Genomic DNA, 17,736 nt, shown 5'->3' on the forward strand with positions numbered 1-17,736 from the left:
AGATCAGAATCAGGCAGATTTGTCTTTGTGAAGGACACGGGACTCAAGCAATGTACAATGTTTTCCTGGAAGAAAAGCTTTCTGCTCTGACAATGTTCCCATACTGATTTCTGAACTCTTCCTAAGTTAAAACATTAGTATTGTGTTGTTAAAAATTAATAGATAAATAAACATATACATATAAATTGATAAATCCAGAGAAACTGCTAATTTTGCGGTGGTCTCTAGAGAGAGAGAGAGAGAGAGAGAGAGAGAGAGAGAGAGAGAGAGAGAGAGAGAGAGAGATCAGTTTGTTGGTATTGGTAATAACAATAATATAACTTTTTTTATTGATTTAAAAATGGCTCCTAAAAAGCAATCAAATCCTGCTCAGCCTCTCTCCATATTTTCAGCGGTGTCTACTCTCCACCATTCACCTTTTAGAGATGTCCTACTGCAGAGCCTATGAGCTCATCAAGCAACGTCGCCATGGTTACGGCTGCTGTTGCGGCTCAGAAATAAGATGGCTGGTGTTTTTCCCCCCTTTCCTTTTTGTATGAATGAACCAGAGCAGCTTCGCCTTCACTCTTTTTTTTCTTCACACTGACTCTCTAATCCAATCCCCCGTCCTCCAGTCCGCAGCCAAGCAGGATAGTTAGTGATTTCAGCTGACGAGCAAGCAGACGGGCATAGGACGGTGTGAGGAAGAGGCTAGCACAAGGCCTTCATCCTCAAATGTACCTGAGCTGAACCTGCTGAAGGGCCTCAGTCGATAAGGGAAGAGGAGTATTTACTATTTAGTAGATTTGCTATTTAACTTGTTTTGTTGACATTGGGCTATTGAATTGCATTGCCCACACATACTTACACTAACACTTAATACTAATGCTGCTAATACTTTATTATTTAATAAAACTTTTACGTTTGGCGTTAGTATGATTTTATTATATATATATATTTTTATGTTTTTCAGCAATGATACATTAAATTAATCTATAGTGACATTTAAGAAACTTAAGACAACCTTTTTTAACATTGGTAATAATGATAAATGTTTCTTGAGAAGCAAATCAGCATATTAGAATGATTTCTGAAGGATCATGTGACACTGAAGACTGGAATAATTATGCTGAATCATCACAGGAATAAATTACATTTTAAAATATATTAAAATAGAAAATTTAAATTGTAATGATATTTTACAATTTGGATTTTAATAAAAAAAAAACTGTTTCAAATAAATGCATCAAGAGAAATCTTTCAAAATCTTACTGTCCCTAAACTTTTGAACAGTAGTGTACAAAAAATACAAAGCTAGTAATACTTGTCATGTGTTTATACGCTAGAAGATGAACAATTTCCCTGTTCTGACTTGTTTCATGTATTGAACTGAGACTCATAGTAGCACTATTGTACCACTAGATGGTATGTTAGGATTATACTCATTGTAAAATGATCAAAACTAAATATCAGTGATTAGAAACATTAGACATTATTCATACTTTAATATGTGTATGTAGCCTATATATTGTTTGTAGGTGTAGCAATTATTCTCTGAACAAGTTCAGAAATTTCAAAACGACTCTCTCCATTGAATCAGCTTAAATGTATCAGCTATTGTGGATTTTATTGTGATATTCTGCAGTTATGTTCTTGCTAGATACATTGTTACAGTTTCACTTTATTTTACAGCACATGCACTTACGTGTACTTACAGTGTACTTACCTAAGAATGAACTGGGTAACATAAGGTATCTACATGGGTTAAGGATAGGTTTTGGGGTAGGTTCAAGGTTAGTAGCTAGTTATTACACAGTTATTATAATTACTAATATATGTACATGGGGAACTGAAATGTAAAATAAAGTGCTACCATGATTACTACAAGAAAGCACATATGTTGTGTTTGTGACATTTACATGTGGGTAGGTAGGTATAAATACATGACTAGAACAAAACCATCGGTAGAGTTAATATTCTGAAACTGGGGAGGTTCGGAGCCTCTGTTACATTTGATTAAAAAGAAGAAGAGATAGATTAACTTTCTACTATAAATTACTGTAAAATGAGTCCCTCCAACTTTTAATGCTGACTCACAGAGGTCATGTTCACAGCATGTTGTGTCACACCCCCTCTTGCTTGTTGTTAGCCTTTAGCCTCCGTAACGCCTTCTTGCACGAAGTTTTGTGCTGTGGTCACATTCTCTCTCATTTTAATTGCAGAGGGGGTGGGAGCAGCTTGAAGGGAAGGCATTGGTGTTTTGTCATGCTTAGTTGGCCTCTAACCTCCTCCTCCTCTTGATTTTAAATCAACACAAAACTATCATGAGTCCCCTGCATTCAAGTTCAATTATTATTGGGATATCAACTAGGTTTGTCAAAAATACCAAGTTCCTTAAGTGCATCTTAATAGGTATGTTTTGTTTGTGGTTATGCCATTGTAGAAATGCAATATTCACTGTCAGCCATGATTAATGTATTTAAAGAGCGAAAGTGACCAATAATAGAGGGTTACCAAGATAAAGGGAGTTGTTTTCTGGTCATGTGATCTTTACGTGATGACCCTCTACATGCAAACTAATTTGCTTGGGATTACATTTTCTGTCAAGGTACCCTTGTTAGTATAATTATACATAAGCATTGAGTAATATTAATTGCTATATTTACCATAGGGTTTGGTTTGTTATTACTATAGCGAGTCCATGTAACGTGTAACAAGGATACTGTGTAAAATAAAGTGTTACCTTTTATTATTATTCTACTGAGACAACTGGAGTCTTCATCTTATGTGATATTTCATGATTTCAAGCATATTTTTATATTAAGTTGGATACATTTGTGTGCATAATGATTCACAAATTATGTTATTCAAAGGCATTTGGTCATTCAGCTCTCTCCAGCTGTTCTGCATTTAAAAGGATACTTCGTCCCCAAATTAAAAATCTCTCATCATTTATTTACCCTCATGCTGTCCCAGATGAATATGATTTTCGTTCTTCTGTGGAACCCAAACAGAGATTTTTAGAAAAATATTCCATCTCTGTGAGTCCATATAATGCAAGTGAATGGGTTGACTCTTCAAAAACAATGCAAAATGAACATGGCAGTAATCTATAGGACCCCAGTTGTTGGTTTGTGTAAGACTAAATACTAATATTTGTAACTTTTTACACTGTTAACCTTCTGACCAACTGTCAGCACTTTTTGAGTGATTTTCACATCACGCTTCACAACGTGCCGATGTTTGCGTCAAGCGCACATGTATGACAGTTGGTAGGAAGTGATTGTTTATAATATTAACATTTAAAATATGAGTATTTTTCTCCCACACCTGTCGTTTTGTTACCATTGTGTTCATTTTGACTGGTTTGAAGCTTCAGCTTTGAGGGACCCATCCATTTGCAATATATAGACTCAAAAAGAGAGATACATTTCTAAAAATCTCTGTTTGTGTTCCATAGAAGAACGAAAGTCATATGGCATGAGGGTAAGTAAATGGCGAGGGAATTTAAATTTTTGGGTCCAGTATCCCTTTAATGTCATTACAATGTCTAAATAAATACAATTGTGTCCTGATGGAGTAGTGTAGTGTATAGTAGTGAAGTAGTGGACGAGTTTTACAATTCTTTGTTTATTCAGTTTTACACATTTCTCTGTTTTATAATTGAACAGAACAAATACTCTTGTACAATTAGCATAGAACTAAAGCAGGTCGTGGGGAAGATGGAGAAGATACGCACTTGTTTTAAACATTTTTATTTTACATGTTATTCTAGGACACCTGCTATGATCTGCGTGTGTTTTCCACTCAGTCTTTAATTTCCTTTATGAACCCTGCTATTATTTCCTTTTCTCCCCATCTTTCTTCTCCATCCACGCTAACTCGCTCTCAATCGCACTCGAAACACGCACGCTCACGTAGAGCCTCTGCCGTGCGCTCACACACTCGATCGCTTGCTCTGCTGCTCTCCTGCCTCCCCCCTCACTCACACATACACTCTCACACACACACCCCTTTCATAAGGTGCTGGCAGCAGCAGTGTTAGCAGCAGCAGCGACGGCAGCAGCATTGAAAGAGGAGGGAGCCTCGGAGACAAGATGTAGTCGCGTGAATGAGCATGTAGCCTCGCAGCCGCCGTCCTCCTTCACTGTGGAATTACGGAACAAAAGAGGAGGACCATTCTTCCGCATCTGCAGTTTCCATTTTTTCCACCTTCCCCCTCGTCGTGGTTTTCCTGCCTTCCCCTCGCCCGTGTCGTCGTTTTCGACGGAGGCTAGTGGCAGAGCTGGAGACGAGGGAGGCTGACAAGGGCTTGTCTGCGGACTGAGATCACCAAAGCTTCGAGGTCACCTCAGAGGCCGTTCTCGCCTTTCTTCTTTTTTTCCCTCCCCCTTTGCATTTTCTCTTTTCCAGGCAGGCCTTTTGTTTTTCAGCGGACTTGTCCGAGGGGCTGCCGCCATCGTGCTGAATTGGGCTATTGTTGGACAGGCAGGCCTCTCTCTTTCTCTCGCTCTCTCTCTCGCTCTCTCTCTCTCTCTCTCTCTCTCTCTCTCTCTCTCTCTCTCTCTCTCTCTCTCTCTCTCTCTCTCTCTCTCTCTCTCTCTCTCTCTCTCCCTCCCTCTCTCTCTCTCTCTCTCTCTCTCTCTCTCTCTCTCTCTCTCTCTCTCTCTCTCTCCCTCCCTTCCCTATACCCTATCTTCTCTCCCTCCTCTATCTTCCTTCATCACTCCATCCTTTCATCGTGATGCACCTTGCTTAAACTCATATGTGTGTTTGGTACACACGCATTGTCCGGAATTGTCTTTGCGCTGCTTCACGTTTTCCTTCTTGTCCCACCCTGCCGTCCCCCTCTTCTCCCATCCCCGCAGTGCCTGGCGATGTAATGTGCCCTTCGTGGCACACGAATCCGGATGTTTGGCAGGGGGTCGGTGGGATTTGTTCCAGCCAAGGGTGATGCCTCAGAGGACAGCCCATCCCAGCGCTCCCACGCCCACCTCCAACCACTGAGCACGCCCGTCTGCGCCGCCACGTGTCACCCCCTGTTCGCGTGCGTACGTGCGCGTATGTGTGTATATGCGTACGCACGGGTGCATGTGCGAGAGCGCCCTTACCATGACTCTGGCCTGATACCTGGACTGGGGTGTCCCCTGCCAATGTGGGGGAGGGACTGAACCTCAGGTTACTCCCCACCCCCTCCCTCCCCTTACCCTCTTCCCTCCCCCCTCCCCCTTCCCCCTTCTCCCCGCCACGGGTAACCTGCCGGCATGAAGAAGACCCGCAGCACCAACTTCAGGCGGGCCTGGCCCAGCTCTGATCTATCGGAGCGGGCCTTAGAGCGCATCCGCACTCGCAGTGAGAAGGACTACCACCACCATAAGCACTTTCCACCGCCCCCTCCTTCAACCCACATCTCCCCTTCTCCGAGGGGCTACATGACACCAGGTGGGTCCCCCAGGACCTCTGATTCACCTTGGACCAGAGGTTGTAAATCAAGGTTCCTCAAATCCGGTGCTGAAGGGCCACTGCCCTGCAGAGTTTAGCTCAAACCCTGATCAAACTGACCTACCTGTAATTTTCTAGTAACTCCGAAGACCTTGACTAGCTTGCTCAGGTGTCTTTGAGTAGGATTGGATCTAAACTCAGCAGGGCAGGGGCACTCTAGGGCTGGATTTGAGGAACCCTGCCTTAAATGTTTGTTAGCCTAGCATATTAGTAACCTGCCATTCTCCATCAATGTGTCTTGTTTAACTGGGCATGCAAGGTTTCTGTATTTGATGTGCCGATTGAGGAGCTTTTGAAGCAGTCTATAGAGGTGAAGCAATCACAACAACATGAGGAAAGAAAAGGATGAATCAAGCATGCATCCTCCATTTTGGTCCCAGCAAGGGTTTTACAGCATTAAGTTTGTAGCATCATGAATAACAATTCTGGCAGCTGGTTTTCCTGTTGTATGTGTGTTATGAGAGAGATTGTGATATGGCCCTAGGATTCATGGTTGCTTTTCTCCATTTTGCTTGTGAGTCGTCTGTGATCGTCCGTAATATTGAGCTGGAGAGCTGGTCAGGCCTGTAGAGGAGCACAATTGTGAAATGGGAAGATGACACATCTCATTTATAAACCAGTTGATCTATAGTTGAGGTAAAGAAACTTTCCACTGAAGTTGGTGCTAATACAGATGTCAAAAGCAATTGATATATGCTTGTATGTTTGTCTAGCCAAGCCATGTGTGTATTATGTTTATGAGGTGTGAGTTAGCAAAGAGGCTGTGAAAAGGAATAAATCTTTAAGTTTTCTTAGCTTTAAGCGCACTGGGCAACACTCACAAATAGGATATTTTTGGTGTCCCATTATGTTTTTGTAAACCATTTTAGGCACATATTCCATGTTTGGTTGAAAGAATTATTAGATATTTTGATCAAATATTATGTAATGTTAGATTAAGCCTGTCCCACCCCAGAGGTCTTGACCTTCTTGACTGTATCCAACAATTAAAAGCATACAACTGTCATAATTTTAATCGGCTGAATAGAAGTTCAATTTAATCTTTTTAAATTTAACTAATTTTATTCACCATTTTCTACAGCATGACATGAAGACAAGTAAATTACCACAAATTGTAGTCACAGCAGCCATAAAATGTAAACATTCAACCCTGTTACTAAAACTATTATGAGAATAACGATCAGACAAATATTGTTTCTTTACTTATATATCTTTACTTAATATTGAGTGGTAGCTTAATATAGGCAAAATATGCACCACTATTACCCATTCAGCTGTAGTGATTTGATACATTTTATTTTTAATTTAATTTTGAGGTTTATTTAATGTTTATTGCTTTATATATATACGCTATATTTGTTTTATACTGCTTTTGTCCCAATCTTTGGTAACAGGGTTGAAAAATTAGAAATCCCATGTAAAATACACCATTCATATAAATTATAATTTGACCTTCTGAGACTGACAATCATCATTTGATGTAGGTTAAGTTCCTCTTTCTCTGACCATTTGCTGAAAAAGTATTCTTCACTTCATCGGACCCTATTTTGTACCCCATGGAAAGTGCCACAAAGCAGACTAGTTTTCACCAGATGTGGTTTAAATTGTCAGTACTGAGGCAGATACAAGTGTCTACACCTTGATTATCACGTTTTTTTTTTCAGGTCTCACTTTTTTAACGTGGCAATTCCTTTACAGTTAAGTGATTTAGAGGCTGACATTTTGCCATCTGTCCCTTTGTTCTTTAAAGGGAAAGTTCACCTATTTACATGGTATTCCAAACCTGTTTTTTTTTTCACCACAGAACACAAAAGGAGATGTTTAAGAGAATTTTTGAGCTGCACTTTTCCATCACTATGGCTGTCAAGTGACATATGATAGTTTTGCATCAAAAACAGACAGAAATTTACAACCCAGGCTCAGTGCAAAAACGTGGCTGAGGCAACAGTTTTGCAAAATGATATGTTGCCTACACAATTTGCAACACCTTTAAATGTTTGAAAGGAATGTCCAGTGAGTGGTGCTAAAAGAATGTTCAGTTTGGTCTAAAACAGATGACCGTGAATATGGAAATATGTAATTATGTTGGTGGTTGCACATATCGCATTAGTTCGGAAATATACTCTTTCTCCGCCATTGACAGAATTTTCCTGCTTTGTTTTCACTATTAAAGGTAGAGGGTGCTATTACGCAACTTCTGAAAGAGTAGAGAATCCCAGAATCAAAACACGGGCAAAAAAGGAGCAGAAACAAGCGATAAAAGCTTTGCTTATGTACGTTGTAGACTTTGACTAAAATTTTTCGATTTTTCTCAGCTTTTTGTTCAAAATGTTGCTTTTTTTATGAACCTTACCCACATTCAAGTGTTGTTAAAAAAAGGAATGCATGAAGCTAGACTAAAACTTTTTTTAAAAGCAGAGTCTCTGTTCTTTCGTTTGACATATTGGATGTTCAGATATTCATATCACAAAATATTCTGGGGGCCATGACATTTTTGTGAAAATGATCAAAAACACTGGTGGTGGCTGGCAACTTTTAAATGAAAAACCGCTGTTGGGGAAAGAGTTAAATGTGCAGTGAGTGGTGCTAAATGGTTAATGCTCTATTACATTTGAAATTAACCTACCCCCTATAAACCCTACCTTAAACTGATAGTGTTAACAATAGCAAACATGAGATAAAAAAGCATGCCATGTTCTTTTATCATAACTCGTGTTTCAAAGGACTTGTACTCCGCATTGCAAGTACAGTGTTGTACCAGACGAGCTACTCAGCAAGTTTACTACTTTAGAAATGCCATACATATGGAGCTGGTTATGTGATGCGAACTGCTGGCACTATAAAAGTGTTTTGAGGTCCGAACATAGTATTGTACAAGGAACCATGCAAAAATAAGTCTTTATTAATCGATAATCTGCTCCTGTAATAATAATTTGTGTGAAAAACAGATTTTGTAATAAAAACACAGATAACTGCAGCATACAGTACGTGGATCAGTGCGGCAAAAACACCTTGTGACTTTTTCAGGAGGGCGTCATTTTACCAACCAGCTTTACAGTGTGCCCAACTACAGTAGGTGTCAAGATTATCTTTAAAACTGTGCGACTTTTACTTGGCAGTGCAGGGTAATCACTGTATACAGAGTACAGACTAATATAAATCCTTGACTAACCTCATGGGTCTTACTACAAGTAAAGTTAGCTTACTGTGCTTACCACCCTTTTTACAATGAGACCAGCTGCATACAATGAGCTGTGTTCCTATTATTGTCCTAAATTTACCTGCTTGTAATTATTTTAACATTAGACAAATACTAATAAAATTATGCTATGCATAAGTATATAATTTGTAATGCATGGCATCGATTTATAAGTATTATAAATATATGCCTTCAATTTACAGTATAAGTACTATAAAAATAAGTAAGTTTTGGTTTCTTAGCATTTTTAATTGAGTATTTTTTTTGTGGAAACCATGATACGTTTTCTTCCAGGAATCACTTTTGTCACTTTTGATTTACCCCCAAACTTTGTAATCTCATTGTTCTCTATGTGTCTGTGGAAACTTTTGCTGTGTCCTACATTACAAGCAAAACCAACATCTTATAAAACGTGTTCCTACAAAAAAATAAAAATTCTCCCACACTAATATTAGTGTGAATTTCAATTCGCAACCCACTTTTACTTCTGTAATGTGACGTACTTCCACAGGATATTCCATGAAAAAAGTTTGAGTTTTATGCATTAGGAATTGATAGGATGGTGAAAAGTGGGTGTTTCATACCAAAATGAATTGCAATGAATATGAATTTGCTAAAACAATGAAAAATAATGGGTTTACATTATCCAAAAGCCTGCCTGATCTAGGCGATGTAAGCGGAAAAGGAAAGTCTATTTAGAGTTATATAGAGTTTTGATAAAATTAGTTCTGGAACTAACAATAGTTGAATAATCCTTTGGTTAATTTACCAATAAATAATAACCATAAATAATCTATGGATGAACTTTTACCTAATGAGATTATTTATCCCAAAAGATAAGATTTCTGCAGTGTAGGCCTGGAAAGATGTTTACTATGGCTGCATTCACTGTCACTTTTTGGGATTTACAGCAGCGATTGTTTACAAGTGTGAATCCTGAACTGAATCAAACAGCTGAAGTCACAACTACATTCTAACTAACTAACTAACTAACTACTAACCATAGCGACAGTATAAAACATGGCGGTGTCCATAATACCGTGAAGTTTTACCACGATTGACAGCGCATAGTTAAATAAATGAGTCCAATCGAGGCGCTAGTTCATCCATTAGATATTTTAAATAACCAACAACAGCGTTAAGTGCTAAATGTTAAATTGTAACCAGTTGCAGAGAGATTTAGTGTTTAGTTGCTGTCTCGCAACCTTGCACACACCGCAGCTTGTATAAAACAGAATGCTTTTTAAGCGCAGCCGTATTAAGCACAAAATATGTTTAACGCATTGTTCCAGCCCTAGATAAAATATTTCAAAGCCAATCCAATTTTTTCTATTTTGCATAGTTTGCACCTATAAATCAATAAAAACATGTGCATTAAGAAAGTAAATAGTGTCGGTTGTGATTTGATGTTGACTAATGGTTTCATCTCGCTTGCCTGTTTTTCACTGAACCGTACTTAGTGGCACAAAGTAACTACACACGCTCGCACGTACGCACCGACCCAGCTGTGACAGAGTCCCTGATTTAGGTGTGGGAGAGGAACGAGGCCATGCTGGTGCAGTAATAGCCTGGCCTCTGTAGTAATGTGAGAGAGAGATAGAAGAGGCTCTGCTTGAATAAATCGTTGGTCTCCGCCTCCAGTCAGCTGATAGATTTGTAGAAATCATTCAGCCACTATGAGGAACTCAGTTAAGCCTTTGGGATATTTTGCATTAATAATGACACACACACATGTGTGAAAGATGTGCGTGCCGTGCATGTCCTCATATAGTGCCTCTTGCTTTCCCTGTTCCGACACACACACGCACTACCTATTTTAATATAGACCATCTCATTATTTCCTCACAACACAGATTTGCTCTGTCGTTCCATTTTTTTCTCTCTCTCTCTTCTACACATACTATCACTCGTTGCACCAGGCTAAAAATATCCACCCCAGTTCTGGACATCCCAGATGCTGACATCACTAGTGGGACTGTATGCAGGATTTGCATGGGATGATTGAGAAGAGAATGAGAGCATGAGAGAGGGAGGGATGGTGAGCGATTGGGCCACGGAAATAGGACTGCAAGCTAACATACTGCATGCAGTGAAGATTCTGCATTGACCCCCATTTGAAGAAGTGTTCGTTTCTAGTCTGTCCTATATAGCGATATTTGACCTTTCCGTAAAGAACACCGGTCTCCATTTTGTGCCAGGCCTGAAGGTTACTAAATAAATCCTTACAGTAACATGGAGGACTGTGCATATAGTATGACTGTATCTTCATCACCTCCTTATTCAGTTAATGTGCTTGTAGTAGTGTTGGCTACGGAGTGAGGCCGTTCTTGTCTTAAGATGAAAGTGGGTCAGCAGAGAGTCTGGGCCTAGTCTGAAGGGACCACCCTGAGTACTCGTCTCTATCCACTCCCTCACTTTTCAGTTTCACTGAACCATTGTTGAGAATCAGGGACAAAATTAACTTAAGAAATTAAAAGATTCTTCTATCATAGGATGAAGCTCAAAGTTTGTGTAACAGAGCTATGTGTTCCCATTGCTGTAGATAGATTCACTGGGTCGTAAGCCAACTTTTTGGTCTTCAGAAAAGAGAATGAGAAAATGAAAAACTGTGGTTGAGCACTCTTAGGTTTTTCCAGTTTCATCAAACTACTCTATACAATGAGGCCCATACTATATATACTATATTTAACTTACTATATTTTGCATACTGTATTTTGCAATTTTTCTTTATGACTAATCAAATTCAAATTTGTGACTGACCATGTTAACTTGTTTGTACAGAAGGTCATATATCCATATTTTGCTTTCATTGAAGCCCAAAAGATTCTTTAGAACATTCTCAGATTGTGCTGGGATTACATGGATGATCAAGATTTCTCGAGCAATTGAAGCAAAAGCAGGACATGCCAAAATAATAAGACATTGTGAAATTTCTATACAGTGTCTATATATACATTCAAATTATGTTTTACTATATTTTTAATTTACAAAGTTGTCAATCAAAACTGACAATTATCTTTTTATGTAATGTTTATTATAAATTATTTATCTGTGCACATCTTTTTTAGATTTTTTGTTAATGTGCCATGATCGCAATCTTTTATCAAAAAACGTACCCTTTTGTCATCTCTTCTCGTCTCTGAAGTGTTCCCTGACACAAGGGACATCGCAGCAATAGCAAACGACCTCGCTCCAATGATCCACTCAATTCCCGATGGACAAAATAAATATCCCATTTTGGATATACGCCATAATGGGGAAGATTATAACAATTTCCGTTTCATGACAACCTTAAATTAGAAGAAAATAAAATGTAAATAGAAGTATTTTCACTTGTGGTCTTTTTAAAGTCAAATTAATTATTACTTAATTGCTGTGCAAAACTTTATCCAGCCATGTTTTATTCCAGCAAAAGCTCCTCTTTTTTCTGTTAAAACCACCTGTTCATTTACTGTTCTTTTTGTTTCTCTTTATCGCTCTTTTAGAACAGTTTCTAGAAAAGTGTTTTATTTACTATTCAGGATTATTGTGAAAAACATTGAATTGCTTGAGTTATTTATTAACTGCACAACGTATTTACTGTATACTTAGTCACTTTGTGTTTTGTGATCAATCTGATTGCTATCCCACTGGGTATGTATGCACATGTACACTTGCCCACATAAATGTGTCTCTGCAATATAAATCAAATTTAGCAAACATTACAGAGTTGCCTGACGCTGCTTATGTTAAGCACCAAAATTGTATGTTGAATCCTTCTATCCTCATATGACAAGTCTTTGAATTTTGCAGTTGCGCACCATACATGTATGTTGTCCATGACTGCTCGCTCATGTGTAGTTATGTTTTGGAAGTTTACATATGTTTCCTGACTCAAATATTTCTTGGAGGGCATTTGGTCTTTTAACTATCAGATACTTTACGATTTCTGCTACTCCATCCCCAGACTCTCTTCAGAGGATGGCCTGCTTTTGGCAAGGGCTACTCTTGCCCTGGCTAAATTTGGAATCCAGTGCCACAGCATCTGCGTCAGAGACAGATATCTCAGAATATCAGGATCAGAGGTTTTTATATGCCCTTTTTTTATGTGCCTGTATGATGGGGGATTTTCTATAGAGACTTTTTCGCAATGTTTCTAAAATGAATAATGTTTTATGTATGCATTTATTTTGTCATGAAAGTGAAGGTGAGTGACTTTTAAGCAGCTTTATTAAAGTGCCCTTATTATGCTATTAGGTTGCTTATTTTGAGGTCTCCTATAGTACAACTATCAAAGGTAAAAAAACTGCAATTTTCTCATAATATACATAGTAATATTCATAATATACACTTCACCTAATTTCTCTCAGAGTCTGAAAACGGCTCGTTCGAAGATTAAGTCTCTCGAAACCCCTCCTTTTTTTCACGAGCCTACTGCTCTGATTGGTCAGACTGCCCAGTCTGTTGTGATTGGTCTACTGCTTACAACGGGTGTTGGAATTTTAGCTCCGGAGTAGAGCTGCACGATTAATCGTTAAATGATCGCATTCTTGAGTCAAACACCTATGCGATCTCATTTCTAAATGACAACGATTCGCCTGTCTTTTAAACTCACACCGGAACCTTGAAATCTGCTTTTGCGCTGCTGCTGACCAGAGAGAATCATGTATAGGTATGAAACGGCTTCACAAACAGTCTTTTCAAGCAAACACTTTCATTATTTCTGTGTTACAATCATATTATCACAGAAGAACTGGTTTATATAGTTTGGATATAAACACTGATGTCTACCGAAACGATCAAAATAGAGCAAATCACCTTTTGAAAGTAACGTGACGCGATTGTATCAATTATATCAATACACCAGTAGATGGTGACAACTGACAAGTGACTGTTAAAACATGTATTTGTCATTAATTTAAGGGATTCGTTCAAAAATGCTGATTCATCCAGTAATAAAACAAGTGAAGTGTTTATAAGTGAGTCATTGAATCATTCATTCAAACCGTTTTTTTTTTTTTATTAATTAGCATTTGTATATGCAATGATTCGAACAATTCGTAACAATGGCATTGTTTTTTTTCCCATATCAATTCCAGCGTGAGTCCTCATCCTTTTAAAGTGCATGCACTGTGGATTCGCAGCACAGAAAACAGCATCTTCTCGACGCAAGGCTGGCATTATGTAAATTTATTACACTTTTACGTAGGTATGTAGCAGGAAGCGAGACTGGAATTGCTGACGACTCATTTCAGCAGTTCAGAATCGATTCTTTCTTTTAGGAGACGATCACTTTTATCTTTAAAACTTTGTTGACCTTTTACATTCATAAACAGCTATATTACACACTGCATGAAAGCTAATATTCAAAAAAGCTTAATAAATGTAATTTATTCTCATTATAATTCAACTTTAAAAACAGTACATTTAAATGTAAACATTAACAGATATCCAAAATGTTGTTTACATGGTCTACTACATGTATAGTTCTTTCTCAAGATCAGATAATCTGAGTGTAAATGTGGGTTGTTCAGGGGGCGGAACTCTGTTTTGGCACAAGCTAGCCAGACCAGTCAATAGCATAACATAGACTGCCATTGATTTTAGCTCTCGTGGTGACCTTGGCTGCTAATACACAAATAAAAAAATAAAAAAAACTTGATATTTTGGTCCAAGATTTCACATCCATATTCACTAGCATGTTTTATTGAAGTCGATATTTAAATCTAATGTTCCAAAGATAAAATGCTTCTTATATAAATTTCATACGGTGCTTGACGCATTACGCAGATTTGCAGAGTGAAAGTGTGTCAATGCAGTGGAGTGTAGTGGCCTACAGTCTGTATACTCTCATCTGAGGCAGTGCTAGGCTAGGCTAGCTGCAGCAGCAGCACATTACCCCTGCTGGCCTAGCACTCACAATATCTCTGCTTCTTATCATCAGACTTTATCCATTGGTGTAATGATGAATAAAAAGTATTCAGCCAGTACACATGTAATGCCAAGACCCACCGCCGGTGGTTTAGAAAGTGTAAATGAGAATTAGAATGTAGAAGAGTAGCTCCGGGGAACTCTTTTGTTGTGTTTGAAATATTGCTACTGTACTAACAACATGAACATACTGTGAGCTACTATTAGTGGATGCCCAGCAGTTTCTTTAAAGCTGAAAATGAATTTTATTGACATTGATTGTACTGCTGTATGTTGAAAATCCATGTTTACAGAACAAAAACCTACTTTGCTTATACAGTATGCTACATACTGAATTTCTTTCAAATGTAGCATGATTTTACGCAGAGAGTGGGTCTGACATTCTGCTTAGTGCACTGTAAATATTTTATTTTTACAGAAATTAAAAAAAAAAATGTATGCTACAATAAATCCACCTGTAAGTTACCTTACCATATAGTGTGAAAAACTGTAAACACTGCATTTCATGTAAAACACTGTTAATGTATGACTTTTGCAAGTAAATAATGAAAACACTGTGTAAAGTTACCGTGGAAAACCAGTAAAAGGACATTCCCTGTCTGACACATATCACATATGATTATATTTTGTATAAATTATTTTGATTCTTATAATTTTTGTTATTAGTAATGTACATTAGGATGTTTTGTGTTATATTTTCTATTATTTAGTTCATGCTTATTGCATCATTTTAGTGTTGTATGTTATTCTGATGGCATTTTGTCTTTGTATTGGTCATATTTCCTGGACAGAACACTTTTGATGAACTCCTTTATCATGTGGTTTTCTATTGTACCACCACCTGTATAATTATCAGTACTTTTTAAGGAGTGGGGTCTATTTTGGTAGTTCAAGTATAGGTATATTAACGTTATAACACAAAATATACAGACACCAATATCCATCCCAACATTGTCACCATATATTTAATGGTAAATTCTTGGCAACCAAATCTGCCTTTTTTTTTTTTTTTTACCATAAATTTCAAAAGATATTGTGTACAGTTTAGTCTGGAGTTTCACAAAACTGATTCAGTTACTAATTGAGACCTCAATATTCCCATCTATTTGAAACTTAGCTTGGCCTAGGGCCCTATTAAGCTGGGTCTAAAATTCAGATTCAGTTCGGTCTAAAAATGGCTAAACTGATCATTTTAAAAACGAGGTTGAGGAAATTTGTCTACTAAAAAAATGACATTGTTCTAGCAACCTCTGACAAGTGTCCTGCTTTGCTTTTGACTGCCAGCTGTGTCACATGGCCCAATCCACTCACATGTCCTAAATATGAATTTAAAGTGATGGTTTATATGTCCATTTATATACTGTGGATGTAACCAAGATGTTTTCGGCATCAGTGATGCATGCCTTGCTTTTTACATGCATTTGTGGTGCATTCTGACGTGGCTACACATAAACAAGGCTTAAGTCTGTCCAACAACCTGTTTTAGTCCTGCCAGTCAGTCTGGTGACCCTAATCCATTACCTACCTATCAGTAAGAGAGAGAGTGTGTGTTGGATGTGTGTCTTATGGGTGGAGTTGAACTAGTTCGAAGCTGCTGGGCTGCCATATGGGACGTGATGTAACTCGTGGGCATGGTGAATGTGTGGGAGAGGGTGACTGTCATACTATACTGACTGATGTATAGAAATGTGGCGTATTTTTAGATTTGTAGTATGTAAAGCCATTTTAATATGTGGTTCCCCATCTTTTTTTCCCAGCAAGTTAATGTAGAATGTTAATGGAAAGTTTAAAATGTTAATGTGGAATGTAGAATCTTAATGGAAAGTTTAGAATGTTAATGGAAAGTTTGTACCTAGAAAAATACACTTTCACCTTAAGGGATTGAGAAAAAAATAGTGATTTGCAGTTTCAGCCATTTGCTGAAATATTTTGATTTGCACTTGGCTCTTGATCTATGCCTCAACTATTGCAGGCCTTCCCAGAGTGAACAGCGCCACAGCACAAGTGGAAAGCATGGCCTATACAATAGGGCTCCAAGGGTAGTGCTGGCCACATTTGGTGTGTACAAACAAACACTTTTTTTTTCTGGTTTGTTGTCATGGAGACAGATCTTTTGTGTCCTCTCCCACAAAAAAATGAGGTCACCTCTCGTTCAGTGGGCAGCTGTGAGGATTTAGGTAGGCTCTCTCTCTTTCTTTCTCTGTTTCTTTGTACTTTTTTTTTAAGATGTAGTGCTAACAAAGTACAATATGTACCTGGGTTGTTGAGAGACAATCTTATGATCATGGAATTGTGATGTATTATTGCATTGTTTAGATAAACAGAAATCATATTTTCAATTCGAAAATCATCAGTCATTGTCAGTCGTTGAAAGTTTTATCATGTTTGTAGACTCACTTTTCCACTCTTGCATGAATACATCTCGTCTTCTATGGAATCTTGAGGTTTTATAACAAGTTTCTGCACTATTAAACTATTTAGAAAAAAGAGGAACCTTACTTTTAAATGAGCATTTTTGCCATTCATGAATCAAACATTCTCAAAATTATCATAAAATAATCAAACCTTAAAATATACAAGACTACAAGCATGTTTTACATATCAAATAGGTATCAAATCTGTGCCCCACTCATTCACTCGCTCCCTCTCAATGTGATATGTTTACATCATAGATCACCAAGGAGATTAGTCAGGTGACCAAGCCTCCATCTTCTCTCAGTGGTGTGGTAGCACCCCTGAATTGACTGAGCGTTTTCAGGTATCAATTAGGCTAGAAAATTAGCTTTATTATCCAACGTTGGTTCTAATAATACAATAATTCAGGAAGATCAGGCTGCAGATGGATTTGGATAACATTTGTTTGATATTCAAAACTTGTTGAATATTCAAGACAGCCTTACAACCCAGGACACCTCAGTGACAGCCTTAGAAGAATGAAAGTTATGAGATTAAAAAATACATTTAAGTTAGAAAACATTTTGCTGCTCTCTTTTTTTCCCCCTCCATTGGTTTTGGACATTTTGGATTCCTGCCTCCACCTAGTGTTGCCTCAGTCAAACTTCTACCTGAGTTTTATAAGGTTATGATGGTGACATCTCTCACAGAAGACACAAATATAAATATAAGTTTCTTTTTCCCCATTTGTT

General features: G+C 37.9%; 1 protein-coding gene across 3 annotated transcripts in view; it reads left to right on the top strand.

The window, feature by feature from the left end:
• stox2a (storkhead box 2a) overlaps window positions 1-17,736 on the top strand; it is a 56,182-nt gene that overhangs the window by 17,493 nt on the left and 20,953 nt on the right. The window contains exon 2 of one of the 3 annotated variants that reach the window (XM_079853410.1): window positions 12,627-12,744. The exons of 1 other annotated variant lie outside the window; for it this stretch is intronic. Coding sequence is in view for 1 of the 2 variants with exons in the window: in XM_079853409.1 (XP_079709535.1) it covers window positions 5,244-5,421 (178 nt within the window). In the remaining variant the exon portion in view is untranslated. Of the gene's footprint in view, window positions 1-3,827; window positions 5,422-12,626; window positions 12,745-17,736 lie in introns of those variants that run through there. One more of the 3 variants, XM_079853409.1, reaches the window with a different exon arrangement.

This window comes from Squalius cephalus, assembly GCF_949319135.1.
Source record: "Squalius cephalus genome assembly, chromosome: 2".
Taxonomy (NCBI): domain Eukaryota; kingdom Metazoa; phylum Chordata; class Actinopteri; order Cypriniformes; family Leuciscidae; genus Squalius; species Squalius cephalus.